Below are 22,520 nucleotides of genomic sequence, written 5' to 3' on the forward strand. Positions count from 1 at the left end.
GTCGCAGAAGACAGAATCGGGATTCGATATGACCGCAACAGATTTCTCTATGTATGATCTAGTTGAGGTTCCTGCATTGCAGGGGGTTGGAGTAGATGACCGCTGGAATCCCTTGCAACTCCAAAATTCTATGATTTTATGAACTTTCCCCTAACTATTGGCCATGTTGGTTGGGGATTGGGGGAGATAGGAGTCCAACATTTGGAGGGCTGCATGTTCCCTTCCCTACTCCGGTTAGAGGAAACTATACACTGGACAGCACTGGTCCTAGCCTAAGGAGACCACATTCAGATCCCCACTTGGCCATGATGCTTGCTGTGTGATCATTATAAATCTTGCCAGAACTGAATCTGCCCTCCACTCACGCCTAAGTTGGGGAGGGAAGTTTAAACCTAATCCATCACATGGACTTCTAAAAAGCAGGGGCGTCATAGTAATAGCAGCACCGAGACTGAAAGTAAGGCTCCATTTAAAGTATAAGTTTGATCCATAACCTTTTTCCTTTCTTAAATATCAGGGAAGGTAAATATGAGAGATCCATAACCTTTTTCCTTTCTTAAATATCAGGGAAGGTAAATATGAGAGATGGTTAACAGAATGCCTCATTTATCAATCATTACCCTCAACCATCTTAGATGCATGGCGGTTGGGTTAAGAGAATTCAGTAAAAGGAATGCACTGATCCAATATCAAAATACATGTCACCTAATAAACCCAGAGGTTTGGGATACACAAGTGGCAAACGATTTAATAAGAAGGGTAATTAAATATTAAATTGGAGACATCCAAGTAACCAAACCATTTCTATTTCATTGCAAGTGTCAAATTTTTGTGTCCCCTATCTATTGCTTCTACATTTAAATTCTTAATTGCACAGAAACATGATTTGGTTCCACATTAGCTTTATAAGACGCCCACCATTCCTCCTCATTACCAGTAATACACAGGAAGGACTCAAAGCAATTGAGACAGGAGCAAGGGTAATGCAATTATCTTTCTGTTTTATTTGTACAAGTCTGTTACAGAACTTTTTCCTTCAATACTTTACACAAGGAAAGGAATTATGTGATTTCTTGCTACCACAGGATAATACTGCCAGATTAAAAACAGCCAGCATTTCAGCCTTGTAAACACACATCCATAACACCATGGGTAGCAGGGAACAGGTTTAAGCACTCACCTGCCCCACTGCTCAACTTTACAGCATTGCAAAACTTGGTTTAATTATTATTTTAATGAAAATGGAACTCCTGAAACTTATTGATATACATCTGTGTGTTTTGCCCAGACAAATGTGATCTTCACTAAAACGGGTATCTTCACAAAACAATCCAAAGAAATCTAAGTCCTTCCAGATCACTTGTTCCAGGCACCAATGGTGCACCATGCCACACAATTTGAGCTATGTTGCTTTTAATGATTTCTGAAGAAATTGTGAGCAGTCCCAGGCAGCACAGTAGTAAAAAGGACATGATGAATAATCGCCCCCCCCTTTTGGAGACTCATTTCCAGCAAACAATTATATTGGGGTCATTCTCCAGCCTTTCATCCAGCTCCCGATAGCTCATCCCTAAGGAGGAAACAAAAAATACTGGTGAATGAGGATATAAAGTACTACTAATACGACTCTATGGTGACAGATATATGAAAGTCCTTTTGAAGGTATGGGACCCCCTATTAGTCACGATTTTTTTCAGCTGCCACTGACAGATCCCACTCCAAAACAAAAATCTAAAAGAATTTTGGAGTCAAGCCTCTCAGTAATAGCCTGAGGGGGGCTCTCAAGAGTCCAGTTCATTTACAACACAGCTATGGCAGCCTTACGAGGAATAGTAATTGGGCAAGATTTAGGGGCATTACTATTTAGGGGCATTACTCCTGCAGTTTGGTCAAACATGAGTTTGACCAAACTGTGGGAGGCAGTGGAAGACAGGAGTGCCTGGTGTGCTCTGGTCCATGGGGTCACAAAGAGTCGGATACAACTAAACGACCAAACAACAACAACAACAACTATTTCCTATGTGTATACATATATGGTATACTGTGGGTATCCCTAATTCATTCTTTTGGTACAGTCTTTGGTGCACCTTGCTCTTTTCTTGGTGGTGCCAAATCTGAATTGGAGGCATGCTAAGCGACATTGTTCCAGTTGTTCTACCCCTCATTTGTCCGACCACAGGGAAGAACAAAGAGAGCCTGAATAATCCTTGTTCCAGATGCATGCTAAATAATTTTTTGTTCCTGTACCAGATTTGAGGGTGATTTTATTCTGAGAACCCCTTTTAAGCTGCACTGACAACATCTCAGGGCTATATAAGTAAGTAAGTAAGTAAGTAAGTAAGTAAGTAAGTAAGTAAATAAATAAATAGTTTTAGGCATGTTGTGAAGCCATACATTTCAACAGGCTTTTGCAGTGTAAGTTTCATCACTTGGGTGCTTTAGTCACTTTTACTACTGCCTATTTCATTGCTATGTTACATTTTTTTATCTGATCATTTTGTTTGCTGCTTGGTAGACTGTAAACCAGGCATCCCCAAACTTTGGCCCTCCTGATGTTTTGGACTACAATTCCCATCATCCCTGACCACTGGTCCTCTTAGCTAGGGATCATGGGAATTGTAGGCCAAAACATCTGGAGGGCTGAAGTTTGGGGATGCCTGCTGTAAACTATGTGCGGTTTCACTGCTGGATGGATAGGTGTAGATGGATGATTCCTTACCTGTTTTACAGCAGATTTCATCATAGCTATGACAACCTGTGTACAGTCTGGCTGGATGACTTCTTTCATCCCGGGCTACTTTCACAGGATACTTCTGGAGCCGTCGAATAAGGCCCTTCATCAGGCCAAACTGGACGAGCTTCCTGAAAGAGAGAACTAAAACATTCAAGGAAAGGACATAGATTTATTACATAAATTAAAGTTATTTATATAGCCAAAGTTTGTGTAAATGGCATGATGTCCAAAGCATGAATTCTCTGGGGACTAAACAGGAGTGCTCTCTCTCAGCTCTTTCACAATGGAGTAACTTGTGGTCAAAATTAGAATTAACAAAAATATTAAAGAGATATATATCAGAAATGAAGAAAAAAATAATATGCAGGTGATACAGTTCAAACTCTTAACAGAACTCATGGATTTGGGTCTAATAGGCAAACAAACCTGTTTGCAATTTAGGCATTAAAGTAACAGAGCAGATGCAATATTTATATCAGAAAAAGCATTAAGCCCTATTTAAAGAATGTAAAACTTTGCTGTTAAGATGGCAAAAATTATATTTGTTCTTTTCAGGAACAATTCCTATGATCTCTACAGGAGACCTAGAAAAGTCTCTGAGAATGAGTAAGTGGCTCATTCTGTCACTTGCTGTACTGAGCATTACTTTTTGTATTTTTGTAATTGGCAGAGTAGGCAGTGTTCCAATTACAGGGGGAACGGTGAGGGTACTTAAGGTATTTCATGAGCCCTACCCTCTGATTCTTTCCAATTTTAGCCAAATCATGGTCTCCTCTTTTAGCCATCTGAAAACGGTAGCTAAGGAGGTTACAGCTAGGTAGTATGACTTGAAGAGTAATTCTTATGTGTAAAAATAATATAAAACAAGCCACCCTCCAACCTTTCATCCACTCTCTGGAGCTGTAGGGTGTAGCGGCAAATGAGATCTCGTACAGTTGTGCCAGGGCTCAGCCCACAGTAGAGCTGGAAAATGTCTCTCAAACTGGCTCGCTTGTGACCTATCCAAAAATAATACAAGAAAATGTATTGATCACGGTTATGTATATCCTAATTAAATACACCCAGCTAAATGTATTTCAAATCCCCGCGACGGGGTGAGCTCCTGTCGCTCGGTCCCTGCTCCTGCCAACCTAGCAGTTCAAAAGCACGTCAAAGTACAAGTAGATAAACAGGTACCACTACAGCGGGAAGGTAAACGATGTTTCTGTGTGCTGCTCTGGTTCACCAGAAGCGGCTTTGTCATGCTGGCCACATGACCTGGAAGCTGTATGCCGGCTCCCTCGGCCAATAATGCGAGATGAGCGCAGCAACCCCAGAGTCGGTCACGACTGGACCTAATGGTCAGGGGTCCCTTTACCTAAATGTATTTCAAATATCATTTGCAACTGGAGGACACTCATGATCAATATATACAAATATATGACAAAGAGTGTAACAGAAAATATGAAATGTACTAAGTGAAGCCAAATAACTACAGGGGCTACAAATAGCGCACAAAATATCCAGCCAGGATGAATGCAGATTCATAAATGCTGCCAAATGTAGTCCATTGAACTGCCAATGTTAACAATTAAATAGATCTATATAGCAAAACATCTCAGGAAGGGGCCTCGTTGTACAAATAAGTGTTAATATACCAGAAGTATATTAACAGAAGAAAGAGCTGGGATGCTGCTGGATGAGGATAACTACAAGATTGTGACTGATAACTCTAGACTACAGCAATCCTTATGCATCTTTCATACCTGGTTTTGTGACATAAGAGAGGCATTCATCTTGAAGACATTTGTCATCCACCAGATCCTGGACTTTAGGTGTGGTACAATATACATTTGAGTACTGAGGAAGAAAGTGAGAAATCTCAATACACTTAAATCATTTCGGTACCCATTGGGATTCATAGTGATTGCTTGACAAACACATCCCATCAGTAGTACGCAGTGTCAAATAATGAACATGCCTGGGCTGAAGGATGTGAAAATTAAGATTACTTAGGAAAATTGCGTAAAGCAAACAAGGGAAACTTTCTAATGCAGAATACGCTATACAGTGGAACCTCTACTCACGACCACAATCTGTTCCGGAGGCCCATCCTTATGGCGAAACGGGTTGCTGGGAGAGGCGCTGTTGTGCGCAGGCGGCGATTTCCCGCTCCTGCGCATTCGTGAACGGCGATTGCCGCTCCTGCACATGCACAAACAGCGGAAAAACCGTTAGTTACTTCCAAGTTTGCCATGGTCGCAACTTGGAACGTCTGCGAGTGGAGGCGGTTGTAAGTAGAGGTTCTACTGTATGTGCATTTATGAACTAGACACCCCATTGCTTAAAATCAACTCAATCATGTTGAGCCATTTACCCACTAAACTCACCTGAAGTATGGAAACTAGAGTCACTACTCCATAGTATCTGAAAAACATGATAGCCATTAGAAATAAACCCATACTAAAACTTCATGCACCAAAAGAGTGCAAAAGTATACAGTAGTGCAAAGAATGTATTTGATATCATTTCCATACAGATCCTATAGTATTACTGAAGGCATTAGGACAGGATAGATGCTTAACATGCAGGAAAGGTTAGCTTTAGCTAACATAGTGTTAAGTGCATCCTGCAAAATTTCTGTATTCCTAAAAATAAACAACAGTTACTTTCTAAGACAGGTGCTGGGATTTCTGCTTGGCTGGTATTCACTATGCTTCTTGACATGAAAGACCCTCCCCCCCCCCCAATCACAGACAAGTGTGGGAAAGGCACAAGTTTCCACAGTGCAGTCGAACAAGTAGTGACTTGCATGTGTGAAAAATATATGAGAGTCCAAAATATGTGACTCTAAATGCTGCACCCTAAAGGACATCAGTTCATTATTTAAAGTTAATTGACACCAGGCACAGGATTCTCCAAATTTCCACATTTTACACTTCATGCCTACATGTGCACACACACACACACACGCTAACACGCTTCAAGTTCTGAGTAAAACATTTAGTATCTAGTTTAGCTCTGAATCCAGGGTTTGTTTGTTTGCCTTTTTGCTTTAGATCAGTTTTTCCCAACCAGTGTGCCTCCAGATGTTTTGGGACTACAACTCCCATCATTCCTGACCACTGGTCTTGCTAGCTAGGGATGATGGGAGTTGTAGTCCCAAAACATCTGGAGGCACACTGGTTGGGAAACACTGCTTTAGATGATTGTGCTTGAATTGCAGACAAAGTAAGAAGTGGTAGAGCAAAGAGAGAGCTAAAAGAAGTGGAGGACAGGAAAACAACAGGGCTGAAATCTATTGAATCTAAAAATCCCAACTGGTTTGCAATCAAGCTAATGCCTTGTTCTCCCTTTGGCACCCGGTACTTACAAGAGGTTCTGGACAGCAATTCGAACCAAATTGAGCTCCACGTCTGCCTCAGCTGAGATTTTCTGAACATGCCGAAAACCATCAATGTATGGCAAGATCTTGGAAGAGAGCATAGGCATGTAATGCAAGGCTAAGCAGGGATGTACATGCACAAGGCACACTTTTCACACAACTAGGAAGACAAGGCAAGATAATCTCAGAATTGACATAAATGTAGAAGGCTCAAGTGACATCTGAACTCAAAAAAACTTCACTTTCAGTATCCAGGTCAGAACCAGGGGAAGCAGTAAAGCAGTAAAGTAGGTAGGTAGCTGTGTAGGTCTGACACAGTCGAAATACTGGTATATAAAAAAAATTGTCCAGTAGCACCTTAGAGAACAACTAAGTTTGTTCTTGGCATAAGCTTTCGTGCGCATGCACACGAAAGCTTATAGCAAGAACAAACTTAGTTGGTCTCTAAGGTGCTACTGGACAGTATTAAACATGTGTGAACATTAAGCATTTAAGAATGTTTGCCTGCATCTCATTATCCCTTTCCCTTTATAAACCAGCATTTCCCAAACTTTACTGACACCATAATGAGCTTATAAAGTTGTCATTGGCCTCAACCCAAATTCTATTCAAAATAATTAAAAAAACAAATCTCTGATTAAATACAGATATTCCTCACTGGCGAGGGAGGTGCACTCTGTACATGCCCATACCCTTTACTTCTGAATCTTAAGAGTTCTTAATTATTCCCCTCCCCACTATACCTCAAACTTCTTTTTGACCCCTAGGTCTTCATTCACCCCCTGCGTATCAACCATAGGGGTAATGCTGCTTTAAACTGACCATACGTAAAGGTAAAGGTAAAGGATCCTGACAGTTAAGTCCGGTCACAAACAAATCTGGGGTTGTGGAGCTCATCTCACTTTACAGACCGAGGGAACTGGCGTTGTCCGGGTCATGTGGCCAGCATGACTAAGCCGCTTCTGGTGCAACAGAACACCGAAACCAGAGCAGCACACAGAAACGCCATTTAGCTTCCCGCCGGAGCGGTATCTATTTATCTGCTTGCACTTTTGCCGTGCTTTTGAACTGCTAGGTTGGCAGGAGCTGGGATCGAGCAATGGGAGCTCACCCTGTCATGGGGATTTGAACCACCAACCTTCTGATTGGCAAGCCCAAGAGGCTCAGTGGTTTAGACCACAGCGCCACCCGTGTCCCCTTAGAGGACTGTTTGCTAAGGTGTACTATATGAGAGAAGTGTGTTCCTGTCCATTCTCCAAGCAACAAGACAAAAGAAAGCAGCTATTAAAGTGGCAGTAACACAAACCCAACTATACAAGTACATTTCAGCAGTATTTGAAGTCATCTGTGAACTAGTGTTTCAGATTCTACAAAGTTTGATACTGGAGGCTCCTCTCATTGTTAAATTCTGGGGAATAATCTTCTCATGTGTACCATTCAGTGCTCATTGAGAAAAATGAATCAGTAAGTATAAGAGTAACATGTTAAAGGGAAAGAAAAACGGGCACACATTACAGAAACACATTTCCTCTCAGAAGACTTGCACAGGATCAGGCTGCCTAAAAATCACATATTTCTTGTGATAATTTGCCAATTGGCTTTAATGGCCAGCCTCTCCCATGAAATTCTATGGCCAGGCAAGGTTAATTAGCTGGGAAGGGGGGGGGGCTTTGCTACCATCACACTATTGCAGGCATCCCCAAACTGCAGCCCTCCAGATGTTTTGGCCTACAACTCCCATGATCCCTAACTAACAGGACCAGTGGTTGGGGAAAATGGGAATTGTAATCCAAAACATCTGGAGGGCCGAAGTTTGGGGATGCCTGCACTATTGTATTAAACAAGACAATTGTGGGCACCAACCTGCTGAGTGGTGAGATCCCACTGGGAATTGAAGTCATCCTTGTCTTGGGTGAAGACAGGAACGTCATATTCCTGCACAATGGGGGGATCTGGGCGTTGCTCAATCACTTTCAGGTGAATGGTGTTTGATTCATCTGCATAAAGGAGCAAAAGAGGACAGAGAGCTAGGGACTTCTGAAGATGTTTTGCTGCCTGAAGCAAAGGACAAAATGCCCCCCCCCATTCTATGTTCATTGAGGTGGCAGCTGAATCTTAACACTGGTTGATAGGACAGCTGCAACTGGAACACATGGACCTCTGCACTGCACTTTGATGCTGCGGCTTTTGAAATACAGCACAACTGGGATGGTTCCACCCCGAGAGCATACAAATTGGAACAATGTCCCTGAGCCACTCTGGGCTCTTTTGGGATGATGTCAGAATATAAATTTAATGAAATAAATGTAAGAAATGTAAACCAAAACATCTTAGCTAAATCTTCTGAAGTCTGAACTCGAGTTTGTTGCTTGGTTCCCAATTGCAAAGTCATCAGATGGTGGGAGCAAAAGGGTCCCTAGAAGCAGACAGGGTTGCATGCCTGAAACAGGAAGGGGGAGCCTGATGAAATTAGCACAATGAGCTAATCCAGATTAATTGAACCAACAACTTCTCTTTGTTTGCACTCTTGGTCATGAGAGCCAGACAACAGCTGACAGGAAAATAAGGCGTCTGAACATCAGAAATAATTCATCTATGACAGGAAGAACTTGCTTGAAAGTCCAACTTTCAATGGACATTTGTGCCATTCTCTTGAAGCTAACAGAAATGAAACTCAAGAGCATCAATGTAGGATTTAATATTCATTTACCCCCCCCCCCCCATTCCTGAAATACGCCACATTCTACAGCAACTAGACTATTTCTATCATTCAATAACCGGAGGAAAAAAGAGTGCAACACAACACTAAGTGCTCTCCTGCTCTGAAAGTGCCATACTTCCAACTTTACCTGCATTTCCTCCAAGAATCACTTGCAAGCTTGCAACATAACATGCAACTTGAAAAGGAGCATTTGCTGCTACTTTTTGGTTGACAATTACCTATAGGAAGAGTGCATTTGCCAGTGGCATTTAGTTCCTCAAGTAGGATGGTCATGATGGGTATCAACTTCTGTTTGCTCTCATCAGTGGAAATGAAGCCACTCTCAAGCTAGGAAAGAAGAAAGTCGATGATTAGCCCCAACCAAAATTCAACTTTAAATATACCATGAGAAGCAGAGGTAGTAGTGTGTGCTGAAAGTATCCCATACTAAATAAAAATCTTTCATGGGGAATGTGTATGTATATATGTGTGTGTAAACAAACATACCCACACCTTTTTGTGCAGTAATGGGAGAAACTTCGCCATTAGTGCAACTGCAGGATCAGTAACAATCCTACAGCAGTTGTGCGATATTGTTATAAATTTAACAAAGTGGAACAAATGTAATAAGGTGGATAGGAAGAGATTCCTGCTGGCCTTGAAACATGAGAAAAGGCTATATGCTTCTTGAAGCAAATAGGCAAATAAACAGGAGATGTGTGTTTTGAGACTGGTTGGAAGGGAGAAAGTATGTATCACTGAATTTTTTTTTAATTTGAAAAAACATCACATGGCAGAACACTGTTGCAAAGAATTAGATAATTGCACCATTTCTTCTCAGAAGATGTCAGAAATACTCTTGTGGTAAAGTACGTAAATACAGTGGTACCTCGAGTTACAAACGCCTCAGGTTACAAATGCTTCAGGTTACAAACTCCGCTAACCTGGAAGAGTTACCTTGAGAACTTTGCCCCAGGATGAGAACGGAAATCACGTGCTGGCGGTGCAGCGGCAGCAAGAGGCTCCATTAGTGAAAGCACGCCTATAGTTAAGAACAGTTTCAGGTTAAGAATGGACTTCCAGAACAAATTAAGTTTGTAACTAGAGGTACCACTGTATTCACACTTTACCAACCTTAAAGATGATATATAAACTCTTCAAAAGCAGCACCACTGTACCCAAAGAAAGAACAGGGAGAGTGCTCTGCCAGGTCATCAGTGATGTCACAGGTACTATCCAACAGGTATCTGTGACAGTCACACACATCTATCACAGTAGCACTAGTTGCACATCTGGGCGGTCCATTTCAGAGTTCAGCAGGTGCAATTCAGCAGAACAAAGAAAGTAAACACAACAATAAAACAAAGTAGAGGAGACTTAAAATTAAGCTTTCATGTTGCTAAAATATGTGATCTGTACATCCTCTTGTGGAGTGGCATATTTGTGTTATGTCTAACCTCTAGAGTGGTAAGATAACCTGCCAGTTTCTTCACTATAGGCTCCAGTGCACAAGTCTTAGCTCTAGCATCACAAACAAAGCCAAGGTTGAAGAGCAAGGCATTCCGGCTGTACTTCTTATGCTCAATGCAAACTGGACAACCAATTAGCTTTTTCCCCATAGCTGTACTGTTAGAAAGAGAAAGAATGTATTTTAATGTTATTAAATATAATACTTTTGTGCTACTTTGCCACAGATGGGCATGATTAAAGGGGAAGGGTGGTCTACAAGACTCATGTGGATTTTTTCTACTTACACAGTGATGAGCTTGTTTTGCAGTTCAGGTTTGGTGATGATATAGACCTGAACTGTATCAAAGAGCTCTCGGGAAATGAAATCCTCTGGTACCTGCAGGGTCAGAAGTTAAATCTGCAGATTAGTAGTCACAAGATGAGATCTATGGACTCCTTTGAAAATCCTCTAAACATATTTTTATAAATCAGTTTCCCACTGTCAAGGAAGAGCTATGCTGCAGAGAGAGACCCCAAAGAATAGCTGCCACTAAGAGTAGACAGTACTGTGCTAAATGGACAAATAATCCATCATAGCATAAGGCATGATGTCTGGTACCACTAACCTGATATGTTATCTTAGGCCCAAGTGTTGGGTGGAATTCACTGAAAAAGATACACTCAATTCTGCTGCTGACTTCCATAGCGATAACTGCAAGAAATCAAGTATACACAACTGATGATACTCCCAAGTAAATACCTCATAATTTAAAGCATTGTTATTTGTAATAGGGAGGGAACTCCACAAATCCAGAAAGATCACAGGAAGGGCACGACTTCTTGTAGCTGCTAACCAGGCCTCCCTCAGTTATGTACAACATCCCATCATATAGCTCTTATAAGTCTCTGAGGACTTTTATTCATGAGTTTAAGTTATGCAAGCTTTTCCACATATAAAGGAACAGTGACAAGCAGTGTGATTTCCTGCTGCAACTAAGCTCTCCTTTCCCTCTCCCCTCAGTTCAGGAGGGCTTCCATGGCTCAGCTCAGGCTGAGCTTTGAACCCCTCACTCTCCTTAGCTGAGTTTTCCTTCTAAATCAGGCATCCCCAAACTGCAGCCCTCCAGATGTTTTGGCCTACAACTCCCATGATCCCTAGCTAAGAGGACAAGTGGTCAGGGATGATGGGAATTGTAGTCCAAAACATCTGGAGGGCCGAAGTTTGGGGATGCCTGCTCTAAACTGTTGCACTTCCGGCTGGCAAAAGACACTGGAAAAAATGTTCCTGTGCAGGAAACGCCTCACGTTCATAGCTAAGTGGACAGAACAGAGAAGTAAGAGCTACATTCGCACACACATTTCCCCAACGAACTCTAGCACAAACTGGCGAAACAGCCTGCAAGCACCCCTTCCCTCCTCCCCAAGTGAACGAAGAACAGCACTGAAGGAAAAGCGCACTCACCGGCGACCGAGGGAGGAGAGCAGCAAGAGCACGCATGCGCACACTATAGTCCCGCGTATGGTTGGAGTCGGGGAGAACGCTTGGCTTTTCAACGCAGGCGCAAAACAGCTGGGCGCGCGCGCGAGAGATAGACAAACGTTATGGCGCATGCGCATGCCATCACTGTTTTATCTGGCCTAGTGGCGAGACGGCTGTCCCGTAGATGCGCGCACACAGATTTCTCTGACTCCCGATAAAACGAATGGCAATTCCAAACAAAGGTGCCGTCGAGGAGAACGTGCCCAGGTGGTCACGTGTCTCACGAGGTTGAAGGCTTCATTTGACAGAACGTCGCCCGTGATGGACAGCGAGGTTCAGCCTCTCAGATGCGGAGGTTGACAGTCAGGGTAGGCGGGCCCTAGAAGGCCAGTCTCGGTCTTGCCCAATCAGAAGGTGGCGCTTGTTTCCTTCGCTGCTATCGGAGTTCCTGCTCCCTTGCGATGCGGCTCATCTGCGAGCAGGTGGGTGAAATCTGCGCTCCCCGGGATCTACTGTTGGACATGGTGTGTGTATGTTCGGACTAAGGAACTCGGTGTGTAGTATGCGAACCCAGTGGGAAGGTGGGCGGCAGCGAGGGTCGAGATCGGCCCCCTTTTGCACAGCTGTCGTGGGTGGGGCTGTTCCTGTGACTTGAAGCCTTGCTGGGGATGCCTTTGTGTGACCCGCATCTTCGATCTTGGCAAATCGGCACCTGAAACCCAGAAATCTCCTGCTCCTCAAGGTCTCGCATTGTGAAGAGTTAGGAGGAGGGGCGGGTGCCTTATCCGAGGAGAATGTGCTTTTGGATTAGGGAATATTGGGTCCTCCCAATGACTATCGAATATATAAATATTTATATAAGCATATACGCAACATACCGTATATTAAACGGGGGTCTGAAGGGTCTGTAATTTGGCAGAAAGGGTATCCTCCCTCCGCAAATGAATAGGGTGGGGAAGAATCAGGAAGCACACTAAATCTCGCCCTGCCATTCATAATGCACAGAAAGAGATCCGGATCAGACTCTGTAATAACAGGTTGCTGAGGGGAGATGAATGAGCGATGGCGACTCTACCACATTTTCATACTTAAGACAGCAGGATCAGTCGACACAACTGCTGGTCTGTGGCCGCAGGTTTAAAAGAAAGGGATGCTGGTGAGAGTGAATATACTGTATTTTCCTCCTGAAGTGGGCTGTGGTTTTAATTACTGCTCAAATAAAATACACTAAACTGGATAAGCTCTCTCTCTCTTACTCTCTTTTAAAAGGGAGTGTTCACTCTGACTGACAATATAATTCTGTGTTTGAAAAGAAGTGAATGCATCTCTGACTTGGCTGTGGTCCCTTTGAGCTTAATTTCAGTGTCAATATCATTTCTTTGTTAATCCAAGGGTAAAACTAGGCTTTATTTCACCCGGGTCAAAGACCCAGTTTGGCAGCCCTCCACATGTATTTGCACACACAGGCTGGGAGCCTCTGGAGACTTTAGGGGGGGCAACCCCCCCAATAGGTATGGCCCTGGTTAACCCTATGATGTCATTCCAGTAAGAAGGTGGATCTGTAGAGGGTGCAAAGGAGGGATTAACAGGGATCGGACCTTGCTTCAGCTCTCCACTCAGGGTTGCTTCATCTGGGATAAAATTCATGTAGAGAAAGCAGTGCTGGGTAGAAATGAATGTGCAACCCATGTGCGCATAAGATGTTTGCAGTTCTCTTGTATTGCCACATAAAAAAACCTGGAACCCCCCCCCCCAAGTTGGCCACAGGTTTCTGGTGTGTTTAATCAATAATAAATTGGATTGATCGATGATAATCCAGGAAGCAGAATAGGACTACAGTTTACATATTAGGCTTTGCATGAACCAGGGAGAATCTGTTAGGTGTTTCAGTTGGTGCTGGTGGCTGAAGATTTGTTCAAGAGCTCTAATCTTAATTTGGGAAATCCATGAGGAACATAAAGAAAAATGTGGTTATGCCTTAGCTTGCCAAATGCCTCCACGTTTCAATAGCATTACTTCATGGAGCTGCAGCATCAATACTTGCTGTCATCAAATGAAACATGTCTGTGACTCAACAGGCTTTCTTTGCAAACCAGTAATAAGAGTGGTGTAACTCGTGTAGTGTTTTATACTGACTTGTAGTTTGTCAGTGTGTCCTTGTTTCTCCCTGGTGAAAGGTGTCTGCCCTGCTGCAACCATGGGAGTGGGAGACGTGCACTAATTCTAAGCAGAAGATGCGCTAAGACAGCACATTTTGTGTACATGGTAGGCAGAATGTGGCATGGGCAAATGTTTCCCTTTAGTACCACACTATCACAGGCATTGCAGTTACAATGAGGAAGGGAGAAAAAAGAATGGGCATGAAGGGGAGAGTTCAGCTGACTTCCTGAAATAGCCCATTGCTATTGCTAATAAATCAGGCAGATGGTGGGGAACAAAGTCTTCTTTTGCTAGCCAGGATTTTTCTTTAGTTTGCCCTTAAGATTCACCATTGAAAGTTATTGCTGGGCCTTGTGCCATATTATGACAGATTTTTTGGTGTTAATAGCTTTGCCTGTCTTTTTATCTCAGATAACTAACAGAAGTATGAAAAGTATGTTTCCCCCATCAGCACAATAATATTCTATAGTTTCCCCTTCATGTGCTGGGGAAGCTGATACATGCTGCATACAGAAAAAGGAAGCTGGTAACTGGTGAAGGGTGGAAGGTCAAGATCCTGTCAACTGTGCTGGAGAAGACATGGCTCTGACTGTTGAAACAGAATCTCGAATATACCACTCTCTCAGAGCTGTCTTTGGTGCTACTGCGCACCTTGTCTCACTTGGATTTACCATCTTCGTAGCTGTGATGGCTAGACCTGGATCAAGTAAGTAGGATGCAATGATAGGTGTATTGTTAAATATGCTCCAATACCTGTGCATAGGTTTTATTAAAAACTAAGACATGGGCAGATATACACTCATTCAAAATTCTATCTTGAGTGTGAGTAAAGGATGTTAGTCATTTGAAAGTAAGTCCAGCACTTTGTAGAGCTGATTTCATGTGGTTTAGTCCTCACTCTGCATATAGCCAACATGATAGGCTTCTGAATCATCTAAGCTCTCTAGGGCGCTTCTGCTCTTAAATATAATTGGTTTACAGGGCCTAAACTGATAGGAATAGCTTCTGCCTGGCATAACACACAGGATGGTGTCTCAGTCTTGCATTTTAATGTTCATCCCCTTCATGGTGTTTTTCCAAACCTTATGATGTGAATTAGAAAGACCATCCACATGAAGTTTACATGTCTGTGACTACAGTCTTTGATTATTGTCTTGACAGAGTTTGGCCAGTGCACTTTATACTGACATATAGTGTAGCATTTCTGTTTTTCCATTACAAAATGCAACACATGAGCTCTGTCACAGTAAACCAATCCTTTGCAACATCTCCTGTTACTAACTTTGCAGTCCTAGATGTTTTATGAGAATAAACTTTGAGCCTCTCTCTGTTAAATGAGTCTTCCAGTGAAATACGATCCTTTAACATAACAAAAGCTTTAGACAAGATCACTAGGCCCATTTTCAGTGATGCCTTAGGTATTTTGGCATAGGGCACTGCATTCCCACTTGCGGTCTCAGCAAAGCACAGGTGTTGAACCAAAGGTGAGACTGCGAATGCCATCTTGGTAGTCAAGATGACCCTGAAACTAATTGGAAGTTATTGCAACAATGAGCTCACACCTATATATGGACTTGCTTTGTTATAGACTATTTGAATTGCTTTGATGCTATGCTTATCTGTGGGGCCTGGGCTCTTGGCCCACAGAGAGGGAACTATCTGTAAGCCTTAGATCAGGCTTCCTCAAACTCGGCCCTCCAGATGTTTTTGGCCTACAACTCCCATGATCCCTAGCTAGGAGGACCAGTGGTCAGGAATGATAGGAATTGTAGTCTCAAAACATCTGGAGGGCCGAGTTTGAGGAAGCCTGCCTTAGATAGTTTCCAGCTGTGCCCTCAGATGGATTGATGAGAAGTTCTGATCAAACAAAAGTATGCCGTATTTTGTATAAGTAATGCTTAACATATTAGCACTTTGTGGACAAGTCATGATTGCTTCCCCCATGTCTGTAATGGCAGTGGGGCTTTGCAGGCTGTGCTGTAAGTTTATATCTTTCTTTAATAAAGGACTAGAACTGGCCATTCTGGTGTCTTTGATTTTCTCTTTTGGTATCTCTGCACCAGACCACTCCCACTGGCCCTCCTTTGGGCTGCAGATCAGAACAACACACCACATTGTTCAAAATATTCAATTTTTTTTAGAGGGATATAAAAACAATAATCCCTGTAGCACCTACAACCCACAGTTTGGTGTAACATAAGGTTTCATGTACTTGTGCCCACAAATTTTATACCAAGGCAAATGTGTTCCATCTTTAAGGTGCCACATTGCTTGTTTATCTTTATCCTACTACAAAGTAAATGGCAACCTTTCCAGAATTTATATGCAATTCCACAATGTGTTTGGAGTGCTGTACTGCATTTCTTTCAGCGCTTTTGATTTTGAAGTCATTTTATTATGTCTGTTTTGGGGGAAGTTTTGTGCCTCCCTCAACCTCACGTGAGAAGGAATGACAAAGGGATCCAAACTGAAGTACACAGTATACAAAAATATGTGGCAGCTTCTCTCCAGCAACAATGATACTAGTACACTTAGCATTTCCACATAATTGGATTAATTCTAGGATTTAAATGGATGTATATCCTATTTCCAGAGCAGGTAGCACATTTTCAGCTGTATGTTAACTGATTGTCTACAGGGACTCACCTTGCTTTTGTTTCTTTCCAGGCTTGTTCTCCTGGCATCCTTTCTTAATGTCTCTTGCGGTAAGCCAGCCACAGGCATTCTTTACAACCATCTTCCTAAATAACTAATTATAACCTTATCCTTATCTATATCGGGATTTGTTTAGTGGACCGAATAGTCTGAGAAAAGGCTGGAGGCAGCTTATTGTGGAGTAAGATGGAAATTCTGTGCTAAGGAATTGGAAAAGGCAGAGGTGATGCAGATGCTCCTGCCTGTTGTGGGACTGGAATCCAGAATTTCCTCCTGGTGGCTAGGATTAAAATACGAGATAATTATCCCTTCCTTCTCTATGTGCAGCTCACAAAGCTTTTATCTTCTCCTTTGCTGATGAGGATCACTATAAAATTTGTACCAGCCAGATGGGCAGGTATTATTATTATTATTATTATTATTATTATTATTATTACAACCTTCTTTAGAAAAGAGATAAGTATTTCCATGACAGAACAATTTCTTCTCCAGTATTTGACAGGAATTCCCAAGTTATTACACAAAGTTAAATGCTGGGGGAAAGCAAGGAAGCTTTTGTTCTTGTTGTTAAGCTGGGAACGAGTGCAATTTTAGCATTGGCTAAATGTAATGTAACAAACCATGGTGATATTGTCTTCTTTTGCCTCTCTAGTTTTCTTTCCTGATGACAGAAGCCCTGCTGACTTTCTCTCCAGAGAGCTCCCTCCTCCAGTCCTTCTCCCGGAAGGCCAAGGTCCGCTTCCATTGGGCTTTACAGTTGCTCTCACTCATCTGTGCAGTGTTGGGCTTGGCCATCATCAGCTATAACAAGTACCTCAAGGGGAAAGACCATTTTGTCACCTGGCACGGTTTGACTGGCTTGCTGACTGTGCTGTATGCTAGCATGCAGTGCATGGGGGGCCTTGCTCTGCTCTACCCCAAGCTGATGAAGAACTGGACACTGAGCAAACTCAAGCTTTACCACGCCACATCAGGGCTGATCGGTTACATTCTTGGCTGTGCCAGTTTGATGCTGGGTATGTGTTCCTTGTGGTTTACCATAACTGTAACTGGAGTCTCCTGGTATCTGTCCATGCTGTGTCCTATCCTCACCAGCCTGGTTATCATGAACCAAGTGAGCAATGCCTACCTCTATCGCAAAAGAATCCAGCCTTGAAAGCCATCCTGAAACAGACAGCTTGTGGGATCTCTGAAGAATTCCTGCATTGTCAGTAAGGAGTCAGGTGGGCTTACAAGGCAGTGGGACTGAAGAATCTCTTTCTACTTGCCTATAGCACCATATGGTATTTTATGTAATTTCTGACTTTTCCCTGTTAAAATCCCGGAGATGCCCATCCTGTTGAACCAGCTTCCTTTTGGTGCCAGAGTGTCCATGTAGCATTTTTCTCTTCTCTGTCAAAATACCTCTGGAAATATGGCCAGTGCTGAGTAAGTAAGTAAGTAGCCCAGTTGCACTCTGCTGGTGCCTCCCTGTGAAAGAACACCCAAGTATTGCTTAGGTCGTTCTTGATTCAGGTAGCTGCTGAAATCCTTCTTGCATACAGACACACACACCTCGGCTGTTTTAATATCCTTTCTCTTGGTAAACTGTTTGGGGTTCAGATGTCTTGGTTTGGGTATCAAATAGAACCTTTTAACACTCTGAATAAGGGAAGGGCTTATCTCTCTCTTAACACAGTTGTAAAAGCCTGAGTTTCTGTCTTAAAAAAATCTGTCCTGACTGTGCAGTGCTCTAAGCTGTATTAGAAATGACAAGGTAATGTGAGCTAGGCAGGGTCTAAACATATTACGTGCTTTTAAAACAAAGCTGCCTTGTATGGAGACTCTACAATCAGAAAGTGGCAGGGGAGGATAGAGGGCCTAACACGTCTCATTTTTTAATGCTCAAGAACACCAGACCACCCCTGTCTAGCGTTTTCTCCCCAGCAGGATTTCAAAGTGCATATTAGCATGTAAGTGTAAATTATTACTACGGCTGCTTTATCTGTTCATAGCCTTGTAGCTGAAGCTCTCAGGGGGATTTACACAAACAGTTTAAAAACCAAACCTGATCAACTGTATGTGTTAGACTGGCTAAGCAACTTCACTTCCTGAAATAGTGAAGTGGCTCAGATGTGGATCAATTAGCCATTGGCGTTTTCCAGTGACAATTTGATGTGAAGAGTTGTTGATTTATGTAGAGCATATTGTACAACCTGTCTTAGATCTAGACAAACATTAGGCGATACTTGCCATTTCCTTCCACTGTTACAATATTCTGAGGGCTGCAACTCCTCCTTCACTACCCCACCTTCTCTCCTGTGTTTTTTTTTACTCTTAGAAGTCCTGTCATTCCATGTCTGCACCACTCAGTTCAATGTGGCTTAGTCCCCTGCTACTCTGGACTGCTTTGCATGCTTGTTTACCTGTGCTTGCCTTGTGTTTGTGTGGAAGTAGGGAAAAAGGAAGAAATTGCCACTGTGTCCTCTCTTCTATTGCTACTCTGACCCTCAGTAGTCACTGTGGCCCTTTCTTTGGTCAGCTGCTATAACAGCAGCCATCTTGAGAGCAACTGCTGCCTAGAAAATAACAGGCAAACATTGAGGACCAGGAAGAAGAGGGGCAGCACAGTGATGGATTCTCCTCCTCCTCTTCCCTGGTGGAAACAGTGTAAGGCAGGCAAAAGTTACATGAGCATATGGCATGCTGAACTTGAGAAAGGCTTTCAAGAATAGGGTATAGCCGAGTCTCTGTTCCCTTCTTTACACTTATAACTTCTGGATTCCCCTTCAGGTTGACACATGCACTGTTCATGGGAAAGCTTCACGGACAAAAGCACAATGCTATGTAAGCTTAGGAATTTCTCTTTGAACTTCTGGCCTAGTGGTATAGGTTCTCATAATCTTCTGTCCTATACCTGGAATGGTATACCGCAAGACCACATGATTACCTGAAACTATTCCTGATAGAGGGACGTTACAGCCTGGCAAATGTATTTATGCCTTCTCAAGGTGGAGAAGAAACCTGCTCAGTCCTTTCCCTTCTAGGTGTACAGAATTTCCATTCACTCTGACGTTATGGTAGATGAATAGTAGCTTCATTTTATGGATAGGTAAGCAAAAGGGGGCTCTGATGTCCAAAGGTTTCCCACTGATCCAACCACAGAGGTTAGAATAGCATCTGCATGGCTGTCTTCTTTTGTAGCTTTTAGACCGAAACTACTAGCATTTGATTTCTCATGAGTCACACTATTTAACAGAGATGATCCTGCGAACAGGAACATGGAAGCAGAGCACTGAAATACAGATAAGCGCTCTTCTTTTTTCAGACTTGGCACTGTTTGCTGATACATGACAAGTTCTGCAGAAATGTAACGTGTCATCAACACTTGTGTTGTTCTACGTACAATCTCTGCGTGGAAATGTTTTCTACACTGGAATATTGAGGCACTCAGAAAAGCTTCTGGATGCTTTGGGGCTGATGGTACTTAATCTCTTGCAGTTCCAAGGCAAGGATAAAACCCAGTTGCTTTTTTAACATTAGCTAACAGCTGACTTCCAGATTTGATTTGCTTGCAGCATGTTAAAGTGGGTTCAGCCAAAGTGCACACAAAGGTTCCCACCAGCTGTGGGACTAATTCAAGGAAAGGAGTCTTTGTTTTGCTGTCTAGGAAGAAGAGAGAACAACTGCCTTAGCAAAGAACAAGAAAATGGGCAAAGCTGAGCCCCTTGTTTAATGGGATTGGAAAAAGCACCATGGTTGCAAGGAGATAAGACCCGGGCTCTGACCTAGATGAAGTTAATCATGACTAAATCTCTTTGAAACCTATGAAAGAATGTGACTAATTGAAGTCCCATTGTTTTCAGCTTCTAGTGGTATGTACCTTAGATGTCCTGTGCAGCATCATTTACTTCAACATATAGTTTGCCATAATGTATTATGTAAAAATGCTACATTTTTATGGACTAGAGTACCTGGTTATCTTTTCTATGGAGCCCATGGTCCCCACCTTTCCTTGTGTCTATGCGATACCAGTCCTTTTAATGACAACTGCGACAGGCATTATGTCAGCAGGACTGCTTCATTTTCACCAGTTACATGGATTGATTTGGCTGAAATATATATTGCTGTTACTGAAACATCAAGCGGTCTGCCAAATCTGAAACAGCACCAACAAAGATCGTTGTTTGCACTGGACTGTTTGTGACGAGTATATCTGCCAGGCAGGTGTACCCATCAATGAGCTTGATCAAAGAAAGGTAATCAAGAGTGCTCTATTAAATAAAGCTTTTGAACACCTGTAGTGGCTCTGGCACGTTGCCTTTTTGTTTTTGCTCCCTTCTGATCCACTAAGACAATATATGCTCAAGCAGAGTTCACGAGATACCTGGTATCTGCAGATAACATTGCTCTTTCTTGCTGGCATCACATCTGTTAATTACAATTTTATTCTGCCCTAGTCAGACCTCATCTAAAGTACTTTCTGCAGTTCTGGGTGCTGCATAGGCAAATTGGAACCGGTTCAGAAGAAGACACCAAAGATGGCTAGTGGGGTGGAAAGCCAGTCTAATGAAGAAGGGTTGAAAGAACTGGCATATTTAATGATAGCACTTTTCAAATACCCAAAGGTCAGTTACATAGAAGAGGGAAAATACTTGTTCCCTGCAATCCCAGAGGACAGGACTAGATCTAATAAGCAAGTTGGGGGAGGGCTTATTGCAGCTGAATGTTAGAAAGGCTGTTTTAATGACAGTGAAATCAGTTGCTGAGGTTGATGGGCTCTTCCTCATTGGAAGTCTTCAGGCAAAGGCTGGGCAATCATTTTATGGATGGTGCAGCTCAGGATTTCCGATGCTGAGCAGGGATTGGCCTAGATGGCCTACAAGACTCCATCCAACTCTTATGAGTCTATGAATGTGTTCACTGAGTTACCAGTAATTGTCATACTGATTATTACCAATAGGTGGCCCTACAACAGTAAGGGATAGCAGAGATTTAACATTTTTTTCTGCCCCTGGGTAGAAAAGAGCTGTTCTGGGAAGCCTCTGGTGTTGGCAAAATTCTCCAATGCCTTCAGGGTGCACCAGTGTGTTTCCTAAGTGTGATGTGGCTGAAGGATGATAGTAAAACAACAAGTAGAGCCTAATTGCTATTTGAAAGCATAATCGAATCCAGAGTGATGTCTGCAGCTGCTCCTTTAATATTGTGCTAATAGTAAAGCTCCCTGTTCCTTAACTTCCTAAAAGGATGAGTTGTTACTGGGGTGAAGTAAACTGCAAGGAGTCAATGGGCAGCTTGAAAATACCTGTTGGTGCCAAAAATTCTCTCACGGCAGCACAGAATTTTAGTTATGAAACTAACAAGGCCTAGTGAACTTAGTGCTTCCCTCCTGTGATTTTAGACAGCATGTCTTGGCAGCCAAAAAGGATACAATGACACCTAAAGTGACACCTAAAGCTGATGCAGTACCAGCAGTTAATAAGTCTCCCATAAATTTCTATAGGACCAAATATTATGAATGGGTATAAAGTTAAATTCCACCTACAAAGCAGGGTTGTACGGCTGTAGAGAGAAGTGGTACATTCGACTCCCCTGTTGCAACAGTTTTAGGAAAACTTCCAACTATTGTATACCTCTCCTGATAGTGAGAATTTATAGGTGGATATTTCGCATCAGCAATATTTCTCTTAAACCAGGCATCCCCAAACTGCAGCCCTCCAGATGTTTTGGCCTACAACTCCCATGATCCCTAGCTAACAGGACCAGTGGTCGGGGAAGATGGGAATTGTAGTCCAAAACATCTGGAGGGCCGAAGTTTGGGGTTGCCTGTCTTAAACAGAAAATGAGAAAAAAGTTATAAAGAAGGATCCTATAGGAACTAGCTCTATGTATCTGTGATTGACATGCATCATTTGGGATTTAGACCAGTGCTCTACCTATCTTGCAAGGGCCCAGTATGTTCTTCAGAAGAATGACAGTACTACACCATGGCACCTGG

At 42.7% G+C, this 22,520-nt stretch overlaps 2 protein-coding genes across 3 annotated transcripts; one reads left to right on the forward strand and one right to left on the reverse strand.

Annotated features, from left to right (window-relative positions):
• Positions 1-984: 984 nt before the first annotated feature.
• Positions 985-11,884, reverse strand: NPRL2 (NPR2 like, GATOR1 complex subunit). Of its 2 annotated transcripts, none has more exons than XM_035106051.3 (12): positions 11,711-11,884; positions 10,875-10,960; positions 10,554-10,645; positions 10,257-10,425; positions 9,039-9,147; positions 7,962-8,095; positions 6,087-6,184; positions 5,104-5,140; positions 4,480-4,573; positions 3,615-3,732; positions 2,720-2,862; positions 985-1,570 (listed from the first exon to the last, which is right to left on the reverse strand). In XM_035106051.3, the coding sequence occupies exons 2-12, from the start codon at positions 10,950-10,952 to the stop codon at positions 1,503-1,505; spliced, it is 1,140 nt and encodes a 379-aa protein (XP_034961942.1). In that variant the 5' UTR covers positions 10,953-10,960; positions 11,711-11,884; the 3' UTR covers positions 985-1,502. The 2 variants fall into 2 exon arrangements, with proteins under 2 accessions (XP_034961942.1, XP_088518303.1); XM_088662177.1 differs by having other exon boundaries at positions 11,606-11,714.
• A 185-nt stretch (positions 11,885-12,069) lies between these two features.
• On the forward strand, positions 12,070-20,825 carry CYB561D2 (cytochrome b561 family member D2). Its single transcript, XM_035106054.3, has 4 exons — positions 12,070-12,210; positions 14,300-14,594; positions 16,556-16,593; positions 17,196-20,825. The coding sequence occupies exons 2-4, from the start codon at positions 14,468-14,470 to the stop codon at positions 17,697-17,699; spliced, it is 669 nt and encodes a 222-aa protein (XP_034961945.3). The 5' UTR covers positions 12,070-12,210; positions 14,300-14,467; the 3' UTR covers positions 17,700-20,825.
• Positions 20,826-22,520: the final 1,695 nt, after the last annotated feature.

The sequence above is a fragment of the Zootoca vivipara genome, chromosome 2, assembly GCF_965207765.1.
Source record: "Zootoca vivipara chromosome 2, rZooViv2.hap1.1, whole genome shotgun sequence".
Classification (NCBI taxonomy): domain Eukaryota; kingdom Metazoa; phylum Chordata; class Lepidosauria; order Squamata; family Lacertidae; genus Zootoca; species Zootoca vivipara.

Bases quoted from the DNA above. Each gene is read 5' to 3' on its own strand.
- NPRL2 (XM_035106051.3), bottom strand. From the start codon at position 10,952: ATGGAAGTCAGCAGCAGAATTGAGTGTATCTTTTTCAGTGAATTCCAC. The intron at 9,148-10,256 runs GTTAGACATAAC...CTTCTTTCCTAG, and splicing joins GTTATCTTACCACTCTAGAG to CTTGAGAGTGGCTTCATTTC. The intron at 5,141-6,086 runs GTAAGTACCGGG...CATGTTTTTCAG, and splicing joins ATTGCTGTCCAGAACCTCTT to ATACTATGGAGTAGTGACTC.
- CYB561D2 (XM_035106054.3), top strand. From the start codon at position 14,468: ATGGCTCTGACTGTTGAAACAGAATCTCGAATATACCACTCTCTCAGA. The intron at 14,595-16,555 runs GTAAGTAGGATG...GTTTCTTTCCAG, and splicing joins GATGGCTAGACCTGGATCAA to GCTTGTTCTCCTGGCATCCT. The intron at 16,594-17,195 runs GTAAGCCAGCCA...TTGCCTCTCTAG, and splicing joins CTTTCTTAATGTCTCTTGCG to TTTTCTTTCCTGATGACAGA.